This window comes from Acartia tonsa, chromosome 5 (genome assembly GCF_053477335.1).
Source record: "Acartia tonsa isolate MP-2025a chromosome 5, ASM5347733v1, whole genome shotgun sequence".
In the NCBI taxonomy this organism is placed as follows: domain Eukaryota; kingdom Metazoa; phylum Arthropoda; class Copepoda; order Calanoida; family Acartiidae; genus Acartia; species Acartia tonsa.
The window spans coordinates 10,025,858-10,050,579 of NC_137264.1; the positions used below are offsets into that span (position 1 = coordinate 10,025,858).

The 24,722-nt window shown below is 32.9% G+C and overlaps 2 protein-coding genes across 4 annotated transcripts; one reads left to right on the forward strand and one right to left on the reverse strand.

The window, feature by feature from the left end:
* Positions 1–1,736: 1,736 nt before the first annotated feature.
* Positions 1,737–17,436, forward strand: LOC145318718 (uncharacterized). 2 transcript variants are annotated; one of them, XM_080160189.1, is made up of 8 exons: positions 1,737–1,807; positions 11,299–11,382; positions 12,488–12,540; positions 12,984–13,053; positions 13,323–13,393; positions 14,231–14,305; positions 14,855–14,926; positions 16,235–17,436. In XM_080160189.1, exons 1-8 carry the CDS (start codon positions 1,744–1,746, stop codon positions 16,325–16,327), a joined length of 582 nt encoding a protein of 193 aa, XP_080016315.1. In that variant the 5' UTR covers positions 1,737–1,743; the 3' UTR covers positions 16,328–17,436. The 2 variants fall into 2 exon arrangements, with proteins under 2 accessions (XP_080016315.1, XP_080016314.1); XM_080160188.1 differs by lacking the exon at positions 1,737–1,807 and adding an exon at positions 6,569–6,690.
* Positions 17,437–18,058: 622 nt separating this feature from the next.
* Positions 18,059–23,162, reverse strand: LOC145318720 (uromodulin-like). 2 transcript variants are annotated; one of them, XM_080160192.1, is made up of 7 exons: positions 23,066–23,162; positions 21,734–21,836; positions 21,118–21,222; positions 20,392–20,487; positions 19,899–19,996; positions 19,331–19,402; positions 18,059–18,259 (listed from the first exon to the last, which is right to left on the reverse strand). In XM_080160192.1, exons 1-7 carry the CDS (start codon positions 23,156–23,158, stop codon positions 18,116–18,118), a joined length of 711 nt encoding a protein of 236 aa, XP_080016318.1. In that variant the 5' UTR covers positions 23,159–23,162; the 3' UTR covers positions 18,059–18,115. The 2 variants fall into 2 exon arrangements, with proteins under 2 accessions (XP_080016318.1, XP_080016317.1); XM_080160191.1 differs by having other exon boundaries at positions 20,392–20,496.
* Positions 23,163–24,722: the final 1,560 nt, after the last annotated feature.

Below are 24,722 nucleotides of genomic sequence, written 5' to 3' on the forward strand. Positions count from 1 at the left end.
ATATAGAGTAGGAGAGTGGTGATAATACTGACACTGCTGATACTCATGACTATCTATCTAACTATATCAAACTATAACATCTATTTATATCTATCTATCTATCTAACTACTATCTATCTATCTAGTATGATGGATAATGTAGATATAGAGGAGGAGAGTGGTGATAATACTGTCACTGCTGATGCTCCTGGCTACTATCTAACTACTATCTATCTATCTAGTATGATGGACAATGGAGATATAGAGAAGGAAAGTGACGATAATACTGGCACTTCTGATGCTCCTTACTATCTATCTAACTTACAGAATATGTTAGAAGCACCGCTACAGCTACTCTATAATGTCTGTTCGTTACTTTGTCAGAAATGGTCATGGGAATTCACGGATACAGCCCCTACGCAGTTCAGCTGTACTCTCTTTGCGTAAGGAAGGGGGGGGGCGGGGGGGGGGTTTGGATAATGAAAAAATAAATTCACATCCGCCCATTTACTTAAGGACATAACAGTTGTTGTCCTTAATAAAACTTATTTAGGCTTTGCTTCTATGGATGTTGTCATCCTTGGTTTTTATAGAAAATGTAAATGTTTAAAATAAAACTGATTTACAGCAAAACTTAAATCTATATTTAGGTCATATAGAGTCATCACGCGTAATGCAGTATTAATAGAAAGCTTAGATTCCCTAACTAATAAATATATTGTAAACTAAGGAGATAGAAAAATAGAGCTAAGTATTTTTTGAGGCTCTAGATGAGATAGGGGTTGCTATTCTGCCAATAAATTCCATTTGAAATTGCAGAAAATCAAATATTTTATTGGAGTAACGTTGGAGTAAAACTTAATTGTAGCGTAACTGAAAGGGAAGTGGGTAAGAAGGGGGGGGGGGGAAAGGGAAGGGATTGAGGGGAAATTTTCACTTAAAATTGTTTGTCAGAATCACATTCCCTTTTCCCAGCTAGAGAGAGATAAAGGAGGAGACAGCAGAGAGAGAGAGAGAGAGAAAGAGAGACAGAGAGAGAGAGAGAGAGAGAGAGAGAGAGAGAGAGAGAGAGAGAGAGAGAGAGAAGAGAGAGAGAGAGAAAGAGAAAGTGAGAGCGAAATAACGAGAAAAGCTATATAACAAATATGAGTGTTATTTTTTACACCTTTAGGTATTGTAAAAATCATTTTTTTATGTCAAATCAAACTTTAAAAATCACTTGTGTTTTTTCTTCATTAAAATAATTAAAATTCAGATTTTCAGAATTTACAATTTCGTCTTTGAGTAAAGAAGTATTCGAAGTATTTGAACGGCAGTTTGTAGTCTAATTTTACATTTTGCCGCATTTCATGCAAAAAGAATCGACACTCTAAGCTGCAAGTCTATTAATTATTTTCCGCTCTTTATATATATATATTTAAAATAGTGATTAAAATACTAATTTTATAATAATGACCTTGTGTATGTATGTATAAAACTTTTTCCAGTATGGTTTCAAACCGATTAATATCTGCTGGATTAGAACCGGTTCCCAATAATAATAAAAAATCATGTATATTTTCTTATTACAGACAATTATCCACGAATATTAACAAAATAATGACAAAATTATTACCAGTCTTGATAGTCCTGGCCTTGGGCTCCTCAGGGCTAACAAAACTGGATCTGATCATTTATCATTTTAAATTCCGCGGAAAGCTGTCTATAATACCATGCAATAAATCACTACTATGTTTACATTTTTATATTTTAGATTTTAAAAAAATGAGATTTTCCAGCCGTATTTGTTTATTTTTGGCTTTTTGTATATCATCTGGTTTCAGTAGAAGTAAGTATAAAAAAACAAGGATGATAACATCCATAAAAGCGAAGCTCTGAAACGGTAGGACAAACGAAAATTGTTATTAAAAAAGTTAAAAATTAACATGTAAAAAATGGACTTCTGATATTCAGATACTCTGGTAACGATTATTTGAGTTGCTACACTTTCTAAATCGTACCTAGCTACTACAGAAATCACCATGCAAAGTTTGAAATCGATAGGACAATTCTAACAGGCATAAATTGAGGAAAAAAACAATATGTTCCAGACTTACGGACCAACCCGAATTATGGAAAAGCTTAGCTTTTCATTAGTGTCCAGTAGAACGATGTAGGGGGGATCAACAACCCCCTCAAAAAAGATAATAAAAAGGGTTGCCTTCCCCTTTTTTCACCCCCTTGATCAATTTCTGTTCACGCCACTGGTTGTGGCTTCTGTCCTAGCCTCTAGGATCTTCACCTGAAAGGGTAGTGTTATTAATCCTCACTTCTCTTTAAATTTTCATTTTTAAACTCACAGATATATTTTTTTCTGGGGGGGGGGGGGGGGAGGGGGATGATTTTTCTAAAGGGGTATTTGTCTACTAAAATAAATTTGAAAACTTACCTGTGATTTATATGAAGATTCCCTAACAAAAGATTTTAAAAATTTAAAACCTAAAATTTTGTTGGCTGCACTTGATACGAAATTTTTTTATAATTTATTTTTCATGGTTTATGCACATTTAACCAAAACAAGATCGAAAACAGTTGTTGATGCATAGATAGCATAGATTAATTATAAATTACCACCAACTATAAGAATATGCATTTTTTAATTAGATCCTAAGGGATAAGAACTATAAATTAATGTATACTACCAATTTATCCTTCATTATATGAAAATAGCGGCTACGCTCCTAGAGGCTTCTAGGAGTACTTAAGGAGAGTGGAATCGAATTTGATAACCCAATTTCTTATTTTAGATTTTTTAAGAAAAAGTAAAAAAAATTTTTATGGGCGGTCGGTTCACCCCCTTTTTAATTTAAGTTAATATTTAGATTTTTTTGGGGGGTTGTGGTATTTTTTTCTAGGGGCAATTTCTCTTGGGAGGGTGGTGGTACCCTCCCCAAAAATATTTATAAACCTTCCAAGGACCTATGAGAAGCTACCCTGTTAAGGAGAACCCGATCGGTTCAGACAAACAGATAAACTTCCTTTTACTTTATTATAAGGATTTCTAGGTGGAAACGTTAATGCATTTTTTCTTTGCCTGATAACATATAGGCTTTTCTAAATGTAAATTATTGATATTTTATAGGACTTTCTGAAAATAATAAAAAAAAAATTAGAGGTGCTAATCGTTCCAAGCTAAAGACACTTCCCAGCTAGACACCTCTAGTAGAAGATGATGAAAGTCTCTCTCTCGTCATTGGATATTCTATCGTATGACGTCATAATTTGTTGAAGGACTTTAATCATCTTCCCTCTAGTAGTCAAATTGTACACTTATTATTTTGTGATTACGTTTCAAACGTTGAAAAATTGAATACCCAATTAAAAAATTTTAAAAGCCAAATCTTTTACAAATAGAATATTTTTTTTTGGCGAACACAGTAATAGTGTCTGACTGATTATGACGTAACAGAAAAAATTAGCCAATGAGAGGCCACTATAGATTTTACTATTGGTCAATAACGGCCTCTCATTGGCTATTTTTTTTTGTTACGTCATAATCAGTCAGACACTATTACTGTGTTCTTTTTGGGCTGCTGTTACTTTTAATACAACCCTACCCTAAATATTAATCATAGTTTTTAGTTATTTATCGCATCGTATTATAGACAGCTTTCCGAGGATATCTATATTATCAGTTAAAACCAGTTTTGATAGCATCGAGGGGCCGAAGGCACTTTTAACAAAACTTATTAATATTATGATATCTATTTCAATATTCGTAGAAAATTGTCTATGATACTATACATAGTTTTTCAGAATGTTTGAGAACCGATTCTAATCAAGCGGATATTAATCGGTTTCCAAGCCATATTGTAAAAACTTAGTGATTCAAATACGCTATGAGAGAATTTTCCAAATCTCTTCTTTTCTGTAACAACACCAGGGGTATAAAGTTGAAGTAACACCCATTAGACAACCAACTATTTAATTGCAACAACTTTGTCTGAAAGTCCTAACTGTGCATGGTTACTGCTGGGCATCTGACATAGCAGCAGTAAGAACCAATTTTAACGTCTTTAGTTATTTTAAGGAGTTAGGCTGAGATTCGAACCTATCACCTCTACGATGATAAGCGAATGCGCTACGTGTTGATCCACGGTCTCGGATTAAATTGGCAAGCATTGTCACTAATCCTTAATTTCTTAAACTTTTAGTAAATAATTTGTTATGGAAGGATGACTTCTCATTTATTAAACTCGAATGTTCTAAATGTAATTTTATGTAAATCTTGATATCAAAGTAGCTTGATGTCTGTCCGTCCGTCCGTTAAGATCTCGGTAACCACTAAACCGATCGGATTCTACTCTTCAGGGTATATACCTATTGGTCCTGTGGTGGTTTTAAGCTATTTTCTTGGGGGTTGAGACACCCCCAACCCCCCGAAAAACAAAAACAAAAAACCTCCATTTTTTGTTCATAAGGAAGTTGGTTCACATAAACCCACTTCTTATCCCTTTTAAGTCCCTAGATGCTAGGGGCGCTACCGCTAGTCCTGTTATATAAAGTAGAAATTTTTTGTCTGTAGCTTAAAATTTCAGTAACTACTGAACCATCTACTAGAGTTCTCCATTTTATGGAAGATTTTTTAGTTCCCTGGATGGATTTAGGCTATTTAATTCTAAAATCTAAGTTTCGTTTTAGGCTATTTTCATACTTTCCTTACTCCTTCGAATACATAGCTCCTAGATGCTAGACTTTCAGACAAAGGATGTGCAATCAAAGGGTGTCTGTATTTGTTGGTTAAAAGCTTTAAGTGTAATTGGTTTATGTAGACTATATTGAATTTATAAAAGTGGTCATAATTGACATACTATTTTAAAAATAAAAATAAAACAGCCAAAACCCATCTCAGGACCTATATAAAGCTAACCTGTAGAGGAGAACCATATCGGTTCAGCGGTTAGCGAGATCCTTCGGTACAAACAGACACACAGATACTGTAACAATTATACATGAATTGTGGAAATAAATTTACTATGAAAGAACAAATTAAGTGAGATAAATAGTACCAGTCTAATGAAGAAACAATATTCTTATGTAAAAGAAAACAATTAAATAAAAAATAGTTTTCAAACAAAGAAGTAAATTTAAATTTATCAGTTTAAAACATAAAACATCTTGGATCATGGAAAGAAAACGAAGTTGCGGGTTTTGTCGTATTTTCACAGTAGCTTTTCTTCTATTTCTAGCCCCTGTGGGGGGCTCTAGCCCTGCGTGGCAATCATTAACATTTACTTAACCTAACCTAACCTTTCAAAAGCTACGGTGAAAATGCGATGAAACCCACAACTTCGTTTTCTTTCCATGATCCAACATCTATTTATTTTTAGAATCAAAGCTTCTCTATGTTTAGGGTCGGTTAACCCGTCCAAAATGTAATCTACATCAAAAGATTCTCATATGGCATACTTGATTTTTAAGTTAATTTAGGTAAAATTATTCAGAGAAGTTTTGTATGATGATTCATAGAGCGAGAGAGCATCTAATCTAAAACTTACGATATCTGTCTATTTGTTTGTTTATTGTGTTGTATTTGATATGGCTTTTTTTTTAAATCTTATGTACTGATTTAATGAGCAATGACCTTTTACTCTCTCACTCATTTATATACTTGGCTGTATTTTTACTTATGGATGTTGCCATCCTTGTCAAGATCAATATTTGAACCTTTAATTGCACGGACTATCTACAATACAAAGAAGAAGATGTCTGTCCGTCTGTCTGTCTGTCTGTCTGTCCGTCCGTCCGTCCGGAAATTATTATTATTATTTATTATTATTATTATCCTCTCCCCTAGAGGCTAAGCGCAAGGCAACTATTTACAACTAAAGTATGAATATTTTTTAACATCCATGTCCATGACGTGGCTTCTAAGGTTAGATCAAAGCTAAAATAATTTCTACAATATTTTATGAAAACACTTTAGAAAGCCCTGGTTTGAATATCTCAGCTAGTAGTAGAGTGTTGTTTTACTTGTTTACAATTAACATTTATAAACAAAGGAGCAAAATATTGTTATCTTTAATACAAAGTAGAATGATGTCTGTCCGTCCATTTGAAGCTTAAGATCTCGGTAACCGCTAAACCGATTGGATTCTACTCTTCCGGGAATATACTTTCTGGTCCTGCTGTGGTTTTAAGCTGTGTTCTTGGGGGGTTTTAACACCAACAAAGAGAGGGGTAGGTTTCTGGTAAAATCCGTAAAGGTTATGTGTTATAAGTAAAAAACAGTAGTAGAACGATAAAAATTTATGTTAACTTCAAAAAAAAATTTTTGTCTATAATTCTTTTCAATAAGAAATACACATATTTAGTGAATATTATCGTTCTACTACTATTTTTAAGCCTTAAAACACACACCTCTACGGATTCTACCAGAAACTTACCCCTCTCTTTGTAATTTTTTAAAAGTTATTTTTATTTTTTATATCTAAATTCAGCTTTTTTTCAGGTCTGACACTCTATAAGTGTTAATATTCGTTTGTCCTACCGTTTCAGAGCTTGGCTTTTATTGATTTTGTCATCCTTGTTTTAGCTAATAGCATCTGATATGTTTTACAGAATAATTTGTATACTAAGTTATCCTGTATTATTAAATAATGACAGTGAACAAAATGACAAATAATGTTTCAACTCTTCTTATGTTAATGCTTTGTGTTTATTTTGTTTCTGGTAAATATTTCGTTTCTTATAATAATTATTGTTATTTTATATTAAATTTCTTAAATATTATGTATATTTTTTGTTTACCTAAATCTTTATGACGCAATATAGAATATATACATAGTTCAAACAAATTCTATTTTTCTATTTATAGAAAATCTTTTTTTATATTTAAAGCAAATCATGATTGAACCAAAATATTTTAAATATCTAAGACAGCAGGTTAAAAGTACCCCAACTAAACTATTTATTTAGGACAACAAGGTAGATGTACCCCAACAAAATCTGATCAGTTGGGTACTAAATATGTATTTATTTAGGACAACAAGTTAGATGTACCCCAACAAAATCTGATCAGTTGGGTACTAAATATGTATTTTAGACCTTTTCATGAAAATACACTGTTTCGAATTTTAGTCTTCTGCTAACCTAAAAAGTTACTTTAGGAGCCTAGAAATACATATACAAAATTTCAGCTCTCTATCTCTACTGGTGACCTAGCGCCAGGCATGTAAAATATCAACAGATAACGGTAGCACGGCGGTTTTAACAATATCTCAGCAATGTGCAGGTTTTAAGCTCTTCTGCATATTTCAATTTAAACACATACGGACAAAGATATATTATCCCAAAAATCTTTTGTCAAAGTCTACTCTACACCTAGCGCCAGTCAGTTTTCTAAAATCATGTGAAAATAGAAATCGCCAGCGCTAGGTGTAGAGTAGACTTTGACAAAAGATTTTTGGGATATCATATCTTTGGCCTTATGGGTTTAAATTGAAATATGCAGAACACCTAAATTCATCTTCCAAGCCATTCTCTAAGCATTTTAATTTTTTTAATGAAATAATGGGATTTCAAAACTGCCCTTTGAAAAGGCCTAAAACATATCTTTTTTTGTCACTTTTTTCACTGCTTATACTTATAGTTACAACTTATTAAGATATTATGCTCAGTTAAAAAAAATCGGCGCCTCCAGCACCAAAACCGGCAAAAAATGGCAGTTAAACTTCTGTGCCCCTACTTGCCCCCCTCTTCGGCCAACAGTAGTTATCTCAAGAAGTAAAAGAGATATCAACACACAGAAAGAAAACTTATTAAATAAAACTAAACTAAGTAACCATTACATATTTCCTTTTGGGACTTTCCTTCTAGGGGCAAGTGGAGCAAAAGACCCCCCCAAAACACTAAGAATATGAGTTCTGAGCTTATTTTTAAAGATATCAACCTGATTTTTTGAAAGAAAACTTTTTTAACATAACCAAAATTAGTAATGTTTACAAATTTCATTTTAGGACTTTCCTTCTAGGGGCTAGTTTGGCAAAAGACCCCCAAAAACTAAAAATATGAGTTCTGGACTTATTTTTAAAGATATCAATCTAATTTTTTTTTAGAAAACTTTTTTCACATAACCAAACTCAGCAACCTATACAGATTTTATTTTGGGACTTCCCTTCCAGGAGCTAGTGGAGCAAAAGACCCCCCAAAACACAAAAAATATAAGTTCTGAGCTTATTTTTAAAGATATCAACCTGATTTTTTTAAAGAAAACTTTTTAAATAAAACTGAACTCAGTAATGTTTACACATTTAATTTTGGGACTTTGCTTTGAGGGGCTTGTGGAGCAAAAGACCCCCAAAAACACAAAAAAATATGAGTTCTGAGCTGATATATAAGGTTATCAACCTGATTTTTTTAAAGAAAACTATTTTAACATAACCAAACTCAGTAATGTTTACAGATTTCATTTTAGGACTTTCCTTCTGGGGGCTTGTTTGGCAAAAGACCCCCAAAAACTAAAAATATGAGTTCTGAGCTTTTTTTTAAAGATATCAACCTGATTTTTTTGTTGAAAACTTTGTTAACATAACAACCTCAGGTAATTTTTACAGATTTCATTTTGGGACTTTCCTTCTAGGGGCTAGTGGGACAAAAGACCCCCCAAAACAATAAAAATATGAGTTTTGAGCTTATTTTTAGAGATATTGAGCAGATTTTTTAATAAAAACTTTTTGAACATAACTGAACTCAGTAACCATTACAGATTTAATTTTTGGGACTTTCCATCTAGGGGCTTGTGGAGCAAAAGACCCCCCAACACTTTTATTTCTTCTAGGAAAAAAAAACAAAAATATTAGTTCTGAGCTTATTTTTAAAGATATCAACCTGATTTTTTTGTTGAAAACTTTGTTAACATAACAACCTCAGTAACATTTACAGATTTCAATTTGGGACTTCTAGGGGCTAGTGGGACAAAAGACCCCCCAAATCAATAAAAATAAGAGTTCTGAGCTTATTTTTAGAGATATTGAGCTGATTTATGAAAACTTTTTGAACATAAATGTACTAAGTACATGTTTAATTTTAGGACTTTCCTTCTAGGAGCTTGTGGAGCAAAAGACCCTCCAAAACACCAAAATATGGGGAAGTCTTTTGCTCCACAACAATCTGTAAACATTACTGAGTTTGGTTATGTTAAAAAAGTTTTCTCAAAAAAATCAGGTTGATATTTTTAAATATAAGCTCAGAACGCATATTTTTTTGTGTCTTGGAGGGTCTTTTGCTCCACAAGCCCCTCAAAGGAAAGTCCAAAATGAAATGTGTAATGGTTACTTAGTTCAGTTTTATTCAAAAAGTTTTCTATGAAAAAATCAGGTTGATATCTTTAAAAAAAAGCTCAGATCTCATATTTTTTGTGTTTTGGGGGTCTTTTGCTCCACTAGCCCCTAGAAGGAAAGTCCCAAAATGAAATCTGTAAAGGTTACTGAGTTCGGTAATGTGAAAAAAATTAGGTTGGTATTTTAAAAGATAAGTCCAGAAATCATATTTTTAGTTTTTGGGGGTCTTTTCCCCAACTAGCCCCTAGAAGGAAAGTCCTAAAATGAAATTTGTAAACATTACTGAGTTTGGTTATGTTAAAATAGTTTTCTTTAAAAAAAATTAGGTTGATATCTTTATATATCAGCTCACAACTCATATTTTTTTGTGTTTTTGGGGGTCTTTTGCTCCACAAGCCCCTCAAAGGAAAGTTACAAAATGAAATGTGTAAACATTACTGAGTTCAGTTTTATTTAAAAAGTTTTCTTTAAAAATCAGGTTGATATCTTTAAAAATAAGCTCAGAACTCATTTTTTTGTGTGTTTATGGGGGTCTTTTGCTCCACTAGCACCTGGAAGGAAATTCCCAAAATGAAATCTGTATAGGTTGCTGAGTTTGGTTATGTGAAAAAAGTTTTCTCAAAAAAATTAGGTTGATATCTTTAAAAATAAGTCCAGAACTCATATTTTAGTTTTTGGGGGTCTTTTGCCAAACAAGCCCCTAGAAGGAAAGTCCCAAAATTAAATCAGTAAAAGTTACTGAGTAATGAAATCTGTATAGGTTGCTGAGTTTGGTTATGTTAACAAAGTTTTCAAAAAAATCAGGTTTATATCTTTAAAAATAAGCTCAGAACTCATATTCTTAGTGTTTTGGGGGGGTCTTTTGCTCCACTTGCCCCTAGAAGGAAAGTCCCAAAAGGAAATATGTAATGGTTACTTAGTTCAGTTTTATTTTAAAAGTTTTCTTTCTGTGTGTTGATATCTCTTTTACTTCTTGAGATAACTACTGTTGGCCGAAGAGGGGGGCAAGTAGGGGCACAGAAGTTTAACTGCCATTTTTTGCCGGTTTTGGTGCTGGAGGCGCCGATTTTTTTTAACTGAGCATAATATCTTAATAAGTTGTAACTATAAGCAGTGAAAAAAAGTGACAAAAAAAGATATTTTTTAGGCCTTTTCAAAGGGCAGTTTTGAAATCCCGTTATTTCATAAAAAAATTAAAATGCTTAGAGAATGGCTTGGAAGATGAATTTAGGTGTTCTGCATATTTCAATTTAAACACATAAGGCCATAGATATGATATCCCAAAAATCTTTTGTCAAAGTCTACTCTACACCTAGCGCTGGCGATTTCTATTTTCACAGGTATAAAATGCATGATTTTAGAAAACTGACTGGCGCTAGGTGTAGAGTAGACTTTGACAAAAGATTTTTGGGATAATATATCTTTGTCCTTATGTGTTTAAATTGAAATATGCAGAAGAGCTTAAAACCTGCACATTGCTGAGATATTGTTAAAACCGCCGTGCTACCGTTATCTGTTGATATTTTACATGCCTGGCGCTAGGTCGCCAGTAGAGATAGAGAGCTAAAACTTTGTACATGTATTTCTAGGCTCCTAAAGTAACTTTTTAGGTTAGCAGAAGACTAAAATGCGAAAAAGTGTATTTTCATGAAAAGGTCTAATGTATTTATTTAGGACATCAAGGTAGATGTACTCCAACAAAATCTGATCAGTTGGGTACTAAATATGTATTTATTTAGGACAACAAGGTAGATGTACTCCAACAAAATCTGATCAGTTGGGTACTAAATATGTATTTATTTAGGACAACAAGGTAGATGTACCCCAACAAAATCTGATCAGTTGGGTACTAAATATGTATTTATTTAGGACATCAAGGTAGATGTACTCCAACAAAATCTGATCAGTTGGGTACTAAATATGTATTTATTTAGGACAACAAGGTAGATGTACTCCAACAAAATCTGATCAGTTGGGTCCTAAATATGTATTTATTTAGGACAACAAGGTAGATGTACCCCAACTAAATCAGACCAGTTGGGTCCTAAATGGGTCCCCGAATCTCCATGGACAACTATATTAGGTAAAAATAAGAAGCTTTATATAGTACCTATAAAAAAATGACGTCATACAATATAAATTACTAATGATATGCCAATACACAGACCAAATTACCAATGACAGGCCAGTTTACATCATAACTGACCAATGGTAGGCCAGTTTAACAAGTACTATAAAAAGCTTCAAAAATAATTTTTCTAGCGCAACTACTCTTTAATTGGAATGTTCAGTTGAAAAGTTTAAGTATAAAGGTCATATCTGTCTGGTTTACAAAGTACATGGCTTATTGTTTTATCTTATATTTTGTGCTGTACGTACACACACTTATATTGTACTGTGCAAACCAGGAAGGGAGGGGACATTGGGCTTTTTATTACACTAGTCCCCAAAACCTTATAATAACGCTTTCTTATTTGTTGGCTTTAATACCTTGTGGATTATCATTGAATTTGTATTAGTTGGCTATTAATTTGATTGTCCAAATGTTTCACCCACTAATTGTAATCTACAAAAGGGAAAATTTTGTGTATTCATCATTGGGGATGTACATCCATTTATAGGCCATTGTCTTTTCCCTTTAGATCCCTGCGTGCAAACATACACACACACACACACACACACACACATACAAATTGAAATACGATATTAGTGATTACCTTTAACTTTAATTATAACATTATGTCAATGGATGTAGTATATGTGAATATTATGAGAGGGGAAATTTTTGTCGTAAATTTAGGTTGCTAATATAGTCTAAATTTATTGGTCGGCACATTTTTCCAGTAAGAGGGGATGGGATGGACTAAAGTGGGCGGATAATGGGTTTCGTTATATTAGCCAGCTGGAAGTAATATTTTATCATGGTAGGCGAGAAACTCTTACAATATCCAAGTATTTTATATCCATTAATATGTAATTTTAAGTATAGTCCCTTTCTTTGTATTTTCACAATAGCTTTTCTCCTACTTCTAGCCCCTGCGGGGCCAATTGCCTAACTATGCAAGGCAATCACCTAACCCAATCTAACCTAAATTAACCTATCAAAAGCCATTTACGACGAATCGCCCCTAAGGGGGCATTGCCACGAAAGGGACTATACCCAAATTTTCTAATTTTTACCCACTTAGCTCCTGAATCTGAAATGAGAGAGCCTGACAAGAAAGCCACAATCCAAGGAAGGGTAAGTAATAACCAGGAAGTAAGGGAGGGGACAATTGGCAATTAATTCAATTTAAGAGTTTTCGCTGATAGGCCATGAAATCAAGATTCATCCAGAAAATGTGAAGGAAATTGTAAAGGGCGTGTTAATAAAATTTAGAAAACAATAAAATGATAAAAAAGTTCCAAGAAAAAAAGCATTCATTTGAAATTAGATTACCAGAATATCGGACTGACATAACCATTCTGTAATTAATTACTAGAAAAATCTCCCTGGAACTCGTTCAACCCATAATCCTAGATTTTAAATGCCACTGTCTTGTCCCTTTAGATACCTGTGTTAATGCGTAGAATTTGAATGCATGTAGATTTTGTGAAATGTATATTTTGTGAAAAGGTCTATTCATGATCTATTCATAACAGTCCTAATAATATGGTACGCAAACAGATCATACCTGTGTTTAGGTGTTAAACCGGAACTGTCAACCTCTCTCTGGAGTCAAGGTGGATTTGTGGTATGCTGGAGGTCAATCAAGCAAGTATTTTCTAGTATTCATTCAAAACCGATTGATATCGGATGGATTAGAACTGGTTCTCTGCCATACTGAAAAATTATGTCTAGCATCATATCATATCCTATTTTCTACAAATATGAAAATGTAAAATCATAAGATTAAAACCAGTTTTTTAGCCTGTGCTTTCAGCATCTCGGGCTAGAAAACTCGGGGATTTACTTAAATTTATCAGCAATTGTCTTATCCCTTTAGATCCCTGTACCTTTCTAACATGATTTTAATATGCAAGGGGATGGAGATGCTATCTATACAGATCGTCCAGCCAAGCTGTGGTACAGAGGACACACATTCACCACAAATGTAAGCTAGCAGTAGCAAAGCTACTCTATAATTCACTTAACGCTATGGGAAAAATGCGATTTTCTCGGCTGCTATTGAAGATAGACAGCTGAAATTATTGGTGAAGATACCCTGTATCAATGAGCATGAAGTGTATAGTTTTTTTTGCCCGTCAGTCTGTCGGTCATGCAATAAAACAATGGATATATTAGTTCTTAATATTTCGGAAAGTTTTTGTGATATATCAGAATTATTGCAGATTTATCAACTGAACATCTTCTCTACAATTAATTTTGTCTGTTTGTCCTTCGATGAATTTTATGTGCTTCGCGACTCATGTATTATCCTTGTTATCCTTTGTTAAATAGTCACTTAGGGTTGTTCTTGTATAAAAAGGGCTCTGCAGGGTTAGGCTCTAGAGATTAGGGCTTCATAGGGTTAGTTTCTTCATACTTTCTTCAGCTTATAAAATATGACGTCATACAATAAAAATTACCAATGATTGTACAGTATACATTTATATTGACCAATGGTAAAATGTATACTGGCCTATCATCGGTCATTTGTATTGTATGACGTCATTTTTATTGGGCACTATAAGCTGCTTTTTAGACTGGATCTAAATAGTTAACTAGTAAATCCAGGTTATACAACATGGTAAGGCATTGAAAAATAAGCTCTACAAGGTTGGTATGGTCAATTAAGAATAGAATGTTAGGGTTTTTCAAGGTTAGCCATTGAAGTATAGGATTTCACGGAGTTTTAAAGTTAAACTCTCTGAAATTTAAAACCTTAATAAATAAATAAACTTTTAATTTTCTTATACTTTTTAAAAACTGTTGACTATTTTGTTTTAAGAATGGAAAGTTTCAGTTTAAGGGTACCTATCCTGGAATCTACAATGCCCGACCTATCAGACATTATCATGCTAAGGTACACTTTTACATATATTTAAATATATAATTTTGGTTGATCCTTCGGTCCGTCCGTCACAGACAGTTAGCTCTTTTCGTTCAGATTAGAATTGTACTATTGATTTCAAATTTTGTAGGATGGTTCTTATAACCATTCGGAACGATTTATGAAGCGTAGCACCTCTATAATCGTTATCAGAAAGTATGTACGTCCATTTAAAACATACTGTTTTTTTTACTTTTGTGACACCAAATTATCATATTCATAATTTTTTGGAATACTGATTCCTACTACCACAAGGTACAATGTTATAAGCGAAGAATCTCTATAATCTAGTCTTAAAAATGTAAGTATGTCCTTAAACAGTATCCTGTATCTAAGAAGTTTTGCAACAAATTTACTTATGTTTAGACTAATGCATTAATATTCTGTATAATAAGTTCTACAAGTTTTAATGTTCGTTTGTCATTTCAGGGCTTTGCTTTTATAGATAATGTCATCCTTGTTCGGTTATTATTATTTCTTTAAAAATGTTTCCAACTGATGAATGTAATTGTTCATGTTTAGATTGATGATGGAAATAAAGAGTTTATTACACAGTTTTACTTTAGAGATGATGTTCCAAGAGGTTTTGCTAATGTAAGTTCTAATTAAGTTTTTAAAAGTGCCTATAAAAATGAGGTCATAATGGCCTAACATTGGTCAATTAATATGTTTATTGACCTGCCAACGGTAATTTAGTCTGTGTATTGACCTGCCATTGGTAATTTAGTCTGTGCATTGGCCTATTATTCGCAAAAGCTCTTTTATATAAAAATTTTATTCATATTATCATAAGTTAGAATCTTCTGCTAAACCCGAGACCGTGGCTCCACACCTAGCGGATGCGCTTTCCGTTGGAGAGGTGATAGATTCGAATCCCGGCCCGACACTAAGTCATAACTATAGACGTTAAAAATGGTTCTTTTTGCTGCAATGTCAGGTGCGCGACAAAATAGTTATAGTAGGTGGAATGCCTTGGCCCATAATTAGGTGCAACTCATTACCATGCACAGTTAGGACTTCTCAGGCCAAGGGTTGTTAGCCTGTTGGATGTCACTTAACCTAATATCCTTGGGTGTTAAAGTATCTCATCCCTTTACAAGCGAATGATTCTCTGGATTCTCTAGATGATCACTTAAAGATTGAAGGAAAATATCACCAAACCTGCAAACTATAATTAAGGAATTAAAGGGGTAGTTGCACGAATTGCATTTAGACTTGAATTTAGTGAACTGCATATTTTCTTCTGTTCAATGGTTAAAACTGTATTTTTAGGACATATATTTGAAAGAATTTTAATTTTCTACAATGTAGTTGTAAAAATATCAAGACTTGAAAATCGTATTTTTGTGATATATGCAATTTTATTCAGCTGCCATATTTTCATAAAAACAGCATGACATCTAATCTATTGCTATCTAATTATTGATGTATACTAGACTATAAAAGTTTTAAAGATTTTTAATCAGTATAATAGATTTGAAATCTGCATAAAATTTTAAGGATTTTTTATAAAATTCGTTTTTTATATAATTCTTTATTTAAAGGCGCAAATACGATTTAAGTTAATAAATTTTGACCAATAGGATAGCTGGATTGGAAACTACCTACGCTCTAATTGGTTGAATGATGTACGTCACTTAAGCTTCTCCAATCAGAGCGCAGATAGTTTTCAATCCACCAATCACAGATCTCAAAATTATTTAACTTAATTTGTATTTGCGCCTTTAAATAAAGAATTATATAAAAAACTAATTTTATAAAAAATCCTTAAAATTTTATGCAGATTTCAAATCTATTATATTGATTAAAAATCTTTAAAACTTTTATAGTCTAATGTATACTTGTGACTTATGCTTGAAATAATTTTTTCTGAAATGTACTTGATGCAACTATACTGTTTAGTATGTGAAAGTGTATGGAATGTTTCCACAGGTGACCAGATCTTCAGTGGGATGTAGGATCATTACAGCAGATATTGTGGTCGCTTGGAAATAAATTATATGTTTATATATCCTTTAATGCATTTAAAGATATTCGGGTCATGGAAAGAAAATGAAGTTGCGGGTTTCCTCGTATTTTCACAGTAGTTCTTGAAAGGTTATTTTAGATTAGGCTAGGTTGAGTAAATGTTAATGATTGCCCCGCAGGGCTAGAGCTCCCCACAGGGGCTAGAAATAGAAGAAAAGCTACTGTGATAATACGACCAAACATGCCACTTCGTTTTCTTTCCATGATCCAAATCTTCTTAATGAAATAAACAAGTCTATTCCAGCATGGCTTCGAAACCGATTCCGATCCAGTGGATAAGAACCGGTTCTTAGCCACACTGAAAAATCATGTATCGTATCCTATTATATCCAGTTTTCTACAATTATAAAAATGCACAATCATAATATAAAAAAAACAGGTTTGTTACCTCGTGCCTCTGGCATCTCGGTGCTAACAAAACTGGTTTTGATCTCTTTTTTATATTCGTGGAAGGCGACAAATAATCATTTTGGCATAAATTCAATTTCAAACTAATTAGTGACATCTTGATATTAGCAAAGCAAATGATAAAAATTAAATTACTATGAAATCCTATCATAAATCCTATTAATCATTCTTTATATATTACTAGCGGCTTCGCCCCTAGCCTCTAGGAGCTTTGACCCAAGAGGTAATTAAAAATAATTAAAAAGAAATAAGAAATAAAATTAAGTACTACTGCTGCTGCCCGTAGTTTATGTGAACTTACACATAAACAAAAAAAATGGGGGGATTCTTTTGTTTTTTTTAGGGGGGTTTGGGGTGTCCTACCCACCAAGTAAATAGCTTAAAACCACCACAGGACCAATAGGTATATACCATGAAGAGTAGAATCCGATCGGTTCAATGGTTACCGAGATTTTAAGGGACGGACGGACGGACAGACAGACAGACATACAGATGGACGGACGGACGGACAGACAGACGGACAGACATCAAGCTACTTTGTATTATTGATATAACAATTTATGCATTTTATAATTATTTCATGACTGATTTCCATTTTTTTTTGTTATTCTGTTCCTTATTATTAATTTTTTTTATAGTTGTGGTGGAAATAAAGGCAATAAATAATATGCTTGACTTTATTTTTTTATGGCAGAAACCAAAGACTGTGGAAAAACTTCCCAACGATAAATTATGGGAATAGTCCCTTTCGTGGCAACGCCCCTTAAGTGGCGATTCGTCGTATTTTAAAATGGCTTTTATTTTAGTTATTAGGTTAAGTTATATTGGGTAAGGTAATTGCCCCACAGGGTTAGTCAATTGGACCCGCAGGGTTAGAGCCAACCGCAGGGGCTGGAGAAAAGCTACTGTGAAAAAAAAACTAAGAATCGCCTCTTAAAGAGCGTTGCCACGAAAGGGACTATACCCTAAATTAATTATGTTAAGCTAAAGTTTAGACAATAATATAAAAACACTATTAGCTAGCAGGGAGGAAGGGGATATTGGGCAGTTTATTATATTGGCTCCCAAAGTTTTATAACAACATTTTCTTGTCCCTTAAAGTCAAAACTTTGGGGACTTTTAATAAATTTTCTCAAGTGTCCAAGCGTTTCAATCACTAATTGTAATCTACAGAGAGGTGATTTTTTGTATCAGCAAAAGGATGTACATAAATTTATCAGCCATTGTCCTATCCCTTAAGATGATTAGCTGGACCCACTTTGAAATTAATTCTTTTTATGAATGAATATGAACCATAACAAATCATTTATTAGGCTTATGTTTTATTAAAATAAATATTATTATCATTTAAAATGTGGAACAATATCTGCTGGCTTCAATGGAAGGTAGATGATAAACAAAATATCCCCCTTCACAGTTAATAATTTCTATTTTAATTTCATAACAGGTGACATAACACCATATTGCAGTACCAACAACTTTTTCATTTATCTTAAAACAAAAAAATTAAACATTTTTCTAATTTCAAATTATTAGGAATAATTAGGCCCTATGACTTCTTGGGAATAGTGCCTTTCGTGGCAACGCAACTTAAGGCGCGATTCATCGTATTTTTAAAATGGCTTTTTATAGGTTAGGTTAGGTTATGTTGGGTTAGGCAATTGGCCCTGCAGGGTTACTCTTACCTGACTTTTCTTATCATTGCCAATAATTGTCTATAATACGATATAATACAAAACATGGTACTTTTTGTGAAGTATAAATACAGGATATAAATATGATTTTTAGCCATACTGGCATAGTTTTTTCCAGTATGGCTTTGAAACCGATTAATTTCCGCTGAATTAGAACCGGTTCTGAAGCCTTACTGAAAAATCATGTTTAGCATCGTATTACAGATAATTTTTCAAGAATATAAAAATGAAAATCATAAAATTTAAATCAGTTCAAAGCTCGTCTTTAATACGATGCGATAAATAACTATTGTGCGTGCATATCAAAATAAAAAAAGAATTAAATCCAGATATGTTGGCCTCTATGAGCACAAGGACCGGACAAAGTTTCCAGTATCGCCAAGAACCTGTTCTAATCCGGCGGATATTAATCGGTTTCGAAGCCATATGGAAGGAATGTTATGAATTGTTTAGCATGTACCAACAACGAAATTAAATAAGAAAAAAATCACAAAACCTATACGTGATTTTCAGATGTACCCTAAATACTATTTTAGATATATTTCGCTTGTTGGCTAAACCTTATTCCTGTGAATTGTTACTTGAGTTGGATGCCTAGTGGCCAGAACTGTAGGAAACAAGGTGGAACATTGCCAGCATATACTATTTTTACCTGAGGTGGATGCCTAGTGGTCAGAACTGTTGGAAACAAGGTGGAACATTGTCCAGCATATACTAATATTACCTGAGTTGGATGCCTAGTGGCCAGAACTGTAGGAAACAAGGTGGAACATTGTCCAGCATATACTATTATTACCTGAGTTGGATGCCTAGTGGCCAGAACTGTAGGAAACAAGGTGGAACTTTGTCCAGCATATACTAATATTACCTGAGTTGGATGCCTAGTGGCCAGAACTGTAGGAAACAAGGTGGAACATTGCCCAGCATATACTATTCCAGCCTAGTCAATAAAACTCTTTAGAGTACATTTTAAAAAATGTCGTCATACAATGCAAGTGTCCAATGATAGGCCAATACACAGACTAAATTTCCAATAGCAGGCCAGTATACATTTTAATTGACCAATGATAGGCCAGTATGACGTCATTTTTTATAGGCACTATAAAAAGCTTCCTATATATCAAAGGTAAACATGCTCTCTCATTCGCTGGCTGAATTACTTTGGTGATGTTATTAAATCTAGATTGGGTGGTACAAACTATACCAGTAATCGTTTAATCTACAACATGTTAAATTTTGTTCACGATAATTGGGGGGACAATATAAATCAATTATTATTTTGGCGATTTCTCTTGGGATGGTGGTGGTAGTTATAAACCTGACCAGGACCTATGTGGCGCTACCATGTAAAGGATAACCATATCGGATCAGCGGTTATTGAGATCCTTTGGTACTGGTAGACAGATATTTTTTTACTTTATTATAAGGATTGAAACCTTGCACTCTTGCATTTGAACTCCTGCTTCCCCAGCAAATCTATACCATCCTTCTCCCCTCCAATCAATACTAGGGCTCAAATTCCCCTCAGCCAAATCTAAAATCGTATGATAGTTATAGCATAGTGTTATAAAGAACTTTCCGCGGATATAAAAGGGTACAATTATAAAATTAAAACCAGTTTTGTTAGCCTCGAGATACATAATTCATTATTTACTAACACCCCTTGTGATCAGGGAAGGAGGGGAAATTGAACTGTTTATTGCACTAGTCTCCAAAGTTTTAAGATATCGTTTTCTAAGCGTTAGGTTAACAATTTTGGGGACCTTTATTGAATTTTGATTATTTGGTTCATTAATTTGAGTGTCTAAAAGTTTTAATCAGCCATTTTATTATCCATTTAGAGCCCTTCCTTGTGATAGATAAATAACAAACATAATTTTTTTTTTAAGTTATGTTTTTTTGTGATTGTAAATTGATATAAAATATTACCAAAATCATGAAAAAAATTGCTGTCCCAATCCACATCAAGAGTGTTAACATTAAAATTTCTCGTAGGGTCATCCAGAATTGAATACAGGTAACATTCTAACAAATCTTAACAAATAGATAATTATGACTAACGGTTACGCCCCTAGAGGCCTTAAAAGGCACTTTAAGGGGGAGGACAAGTCGACCTCCACTTTCAATTGTGGTTTTAAAAGGAAAAAAAAAGGGGGGGGGAGAGTTCATTTTTTCTAGAGGCGATTTCTCACGGGAGGGTGATGGTGCCCTCCTCAAAAGTAGTTATAAGCTTTTCAAAGACCTTTAAAAAGCTTTTTTTGTCGATTTATCAGGGGAGGGTGGTTGTACCCTCCCCCAAAATGATTATAAACCTTTCCGGGACCTATGAGAAGCTACCCTGTTAAGGAGAACCTGATCGGTTCAGCGGTTAACAAGATCCTTTGGTACAAACAGACAAATAAACAGTCAAACATCATGCTACTTTATTATAAGGATTTAATACATCGTATTAAAGACAGCTTTCCGCGGATATCAAAATGAAAAATCAAAGTTTTGTTAGCCCTGAGGGTTTCAATTTTATAATTTTTTTTTCGTTATTCGTGAAAAATTGTCTGTAATACGATGCTATACATGATTTTTCAGTATGGCTGAGAACCGTTTCTAATCCAGCGGAAATTAATCGGTTTTGAAGCCATACTGTAAAGTAATAGTAACCTGAACAAGTTCCATTGATATCTTTAGATAGAATCCCACTTGTACAGGTTGTACATTCTACAAGTCTTGTCAAGTCAAAAACAAGCACACAAACATATATGCTATCTAGAATTATTATTCAAAATATACAGAATGTTTAAATTATTACCTAACCTAATAAGAGTTTTAAAAAATATATGTCTTTGCAATTTTATTCTTTTTAAGAGGCTGTCGTGACTAGGAAGTAAAGAATATCTATAATACAAAGTAGAACAATGTCAGTCTGTCTGTCTATAGCTTAAGAACTCAGTAACCGCTGAACCGATTGGGAATATTCCTACTGGTCCTGTGATGGTTTTATGCCATTTTCTTTGGGAGAGGGACACCCCACATTCCTACAAAAAAGAGAAAAATTTCGACTACTCCCCCCCCCCAAAAAAAAATCCCTTCCAAAAATAAAAAATAAATTCTTTTAAAATCTAAAATGCAAAAAAAAAATAGGTTTATCAAACACAGTTCATTACCTCTCGGGGCATAGCCCCTAGAGGCTAGGGGCGAATCTGCTCTTAAGTTATAAATTGTTACCATCAAGCAGGGTTTTTACAAGCTATGTGCTAAATGGGCTGGAGGAACTAACCTTGTTGTTGCTGCCATGTAAACCCCCGACATTTAGCTTCATCATGACAATGCTGCAAACAATTGTCGGCAGAATCAGCATCAGTTACAGCTGCATCAGAATCCTATTAATAAATTGATAAAGCAGAGGTGAATTCTTAAAAAAAAACTTTTGCCCCACTATAATCAGTTTGCCTCACTAAAATTTTAGTGAGCAAAATTATCCCCTCTAAATTTTTATCAAGCCTCACTGATTTTAGTAAGGCAAACTGATTTTAGTGGGGCAAAAGTTTCATTTACTAAGTATATTTGCGATTACTTTTATTTAATGAAATCTTCCAATTTTTAACATGTACAAAACGGCCTGCTTAATTGCTTCAAGATCCATGTCAGATCTATATAGGAAATAAATGTCTATAAACGAGCTCAAGTTTTCCAAGGAATATATGATTAAAACTCATAGTGCTCCAATAATCCATAATAAACTCTCATTGCCCAGAACGATAAGACCCATTATTTTACTTTATTAAAAATAAATTCATTTTTTTCATTTCATGTTGCTATTTACCTTATATTGATGTATTTAATTTCTAATCATAAAAAAGAAAATTTAAATTTATAATATGATAAATTTAAGAAAACTATGTTTTAAAAGAATTCGATTGTGGCGACATTTTGTGTGTTCAAATATTAAACTAAAATTGTAATCATCATCATTAACCCTTTGGTGATGGTAATGTAAAGAAAAAAATATAATTTAAAAAAATCTTTTAAAAATCATTTAAATTATTAAATATTTACTTTCTTTTAGATAGTAATGCCGGGTGAGGAAAATAGATTTATTGAGAAATAGATATGCATATAGAAAACTAGCCAATAGGGAGATAATTATATCGAGCCAACTCTAGTTAATCTATGTGCAGCAGAATATTAAAACGCATTAAACTAGGGATTGGCAGCCACATCCACCATCAGCCGAGCGGCTTACAGAATGCTCAAAATCAGCCACGCAGCTTTCTCAGCTATTTCAGGTTAGGTACTAATCTATCTGAATCGTACCTAACTATTACAGGAATCATAGTACTAAGTCTGAAACCGAAACTAAATGTAGAAAAACCCGTTTTTACCAGGGATCTAAAGGGATAAGACAAATGTTGATAAATTTGTGTACATACTCAATGATGATACACAAAATTACCAATTCTATAGATTAAAGTCAGTGGTTGAAACGTTTGAACACTCAATTTAATGAATCAAACAATCAACATTTACTAAAGTCCCTAAAGTTTTAAAGCCAACGATAAGAAAACGTTATTTTAAAACTTTGGGAACTTTGTCTCTGGCTTTTACTAACCTGATGAAACTGCCATGAATATCCTTCAAAAATATCTGTGCAGCCAAAAGCACTAGTGACAGACAAAAGTAATACGACTTTTACATTTTTCATCTTTTTATAAAAATAATAACAACAATTATATTCTAGTGACAAACCAAAGCATGATTTTATTAAACTAAGATGACAACTAGGGTTGGGCCAGATACTTTTTTGGCCAGATACCGGATATCAGGCTGATTTCAATATCCGGTTATCCGGCCAAATTATCGGATATCCAGCCGGATAACAGGCCAAATTACCGGATATTAAAATATATAAAAAAAATTCTTCATAAACTGGTGTTTATGACTTGACGACTTCAAATTTTAAACTTAGGCTTTTAATATATCTTCATGGCATATTACAATTTTATAAAATCCGTTGCCGTTTACCTGCCAACCGTCGGTTTGCAGCTGGCAGCTGCCAAGTACTGAGATGGGTTTTTAATAAATGCCGCATCATTTCAACAATTTTATAGACATTGATTGATTGAACGAAGACGATGGGATTTCAACACAGAGTATACAACATAAGAATTCAAAAGAAGGTGTATCAACTTTTTTTTTATAGCTAGCCGGTTCTTTTAGTAAGTAGTAGATGTAAAATTTTTCATAGAATTCAGATATGCAATCGGTTTTTTTTGTAGACCTCTTATTTTTTAAGTAATTTAAGTTTTTTAAAAAAAGATTAAGTCAATTTTAAGGTACTAAAACGCAACAAAAAAAAGGAAGAAAATGTCCATTATGTACAAAAATAGTAAGATCTTTAATTTGACACCTTACTTTTTGAATTTTGTCAGGTAATTATTGAAAAAATTTATTTTTTTAAACCCACGAGAATAAAAACTTTGAACTTAATTTTATCATTTCACAGGTAAAAAAATATGGGTTCATATATACCTTTAGAATCAGAAAAATATTACGAATCCATTGTAAGCAAAATTGAAAAAAGTAAAAAAATAAAAAATAAACAAATGGCCAATTATATTTTTTGTTCAGGCAACACTTTCGTCTTCCCTTTTTTACCCCCTTTTTTACCCCCTCTTTACCCCCTCTTTACCCCCTTCCCATTTTTATACTCAATTCAAGAATTAAGACGTTGCCTGTATAATATAATATGATATTTTCATATAATTCCTTTTATTGTAGTTTATATACTATATTGTAAACTTTTTTTTTCAATTTTGCTTACAATGGGTTTGTAATATTTTTCTGATTCTAAAGGTATATATGAACCCATATTTTTTTACCTGTGAAATGATAAAATTAAGTTCAAAGTTTTTATTCTCGTGGGTTTAAAAAAATCGATTTTTTTAATAATTACCTGACAGAATTGAAAAAGTAAGGTGTCAAATTAAAGATCTTACTATTTTTGTTCATAATGGCCATTTTCTTTCTTTTTTTTGTTGCATTTTAGTACCTTAAAATCGACTTAATTTTTTTAAAAAAAACTTAAATTACTTAAAAAATAAGAGGTCTACAAAAAAACCGATTGCATATCTGAATTCTATGAAAAGTTTTACATCTACTACTTACTAAAAGAACCGGCTAGCTATAAAAAAAAAGTTGATACACCTTCTTTTAAAATTATTATTTTAGCCATTTGTATAATGTCTAATACAACTTAAATCAATTTT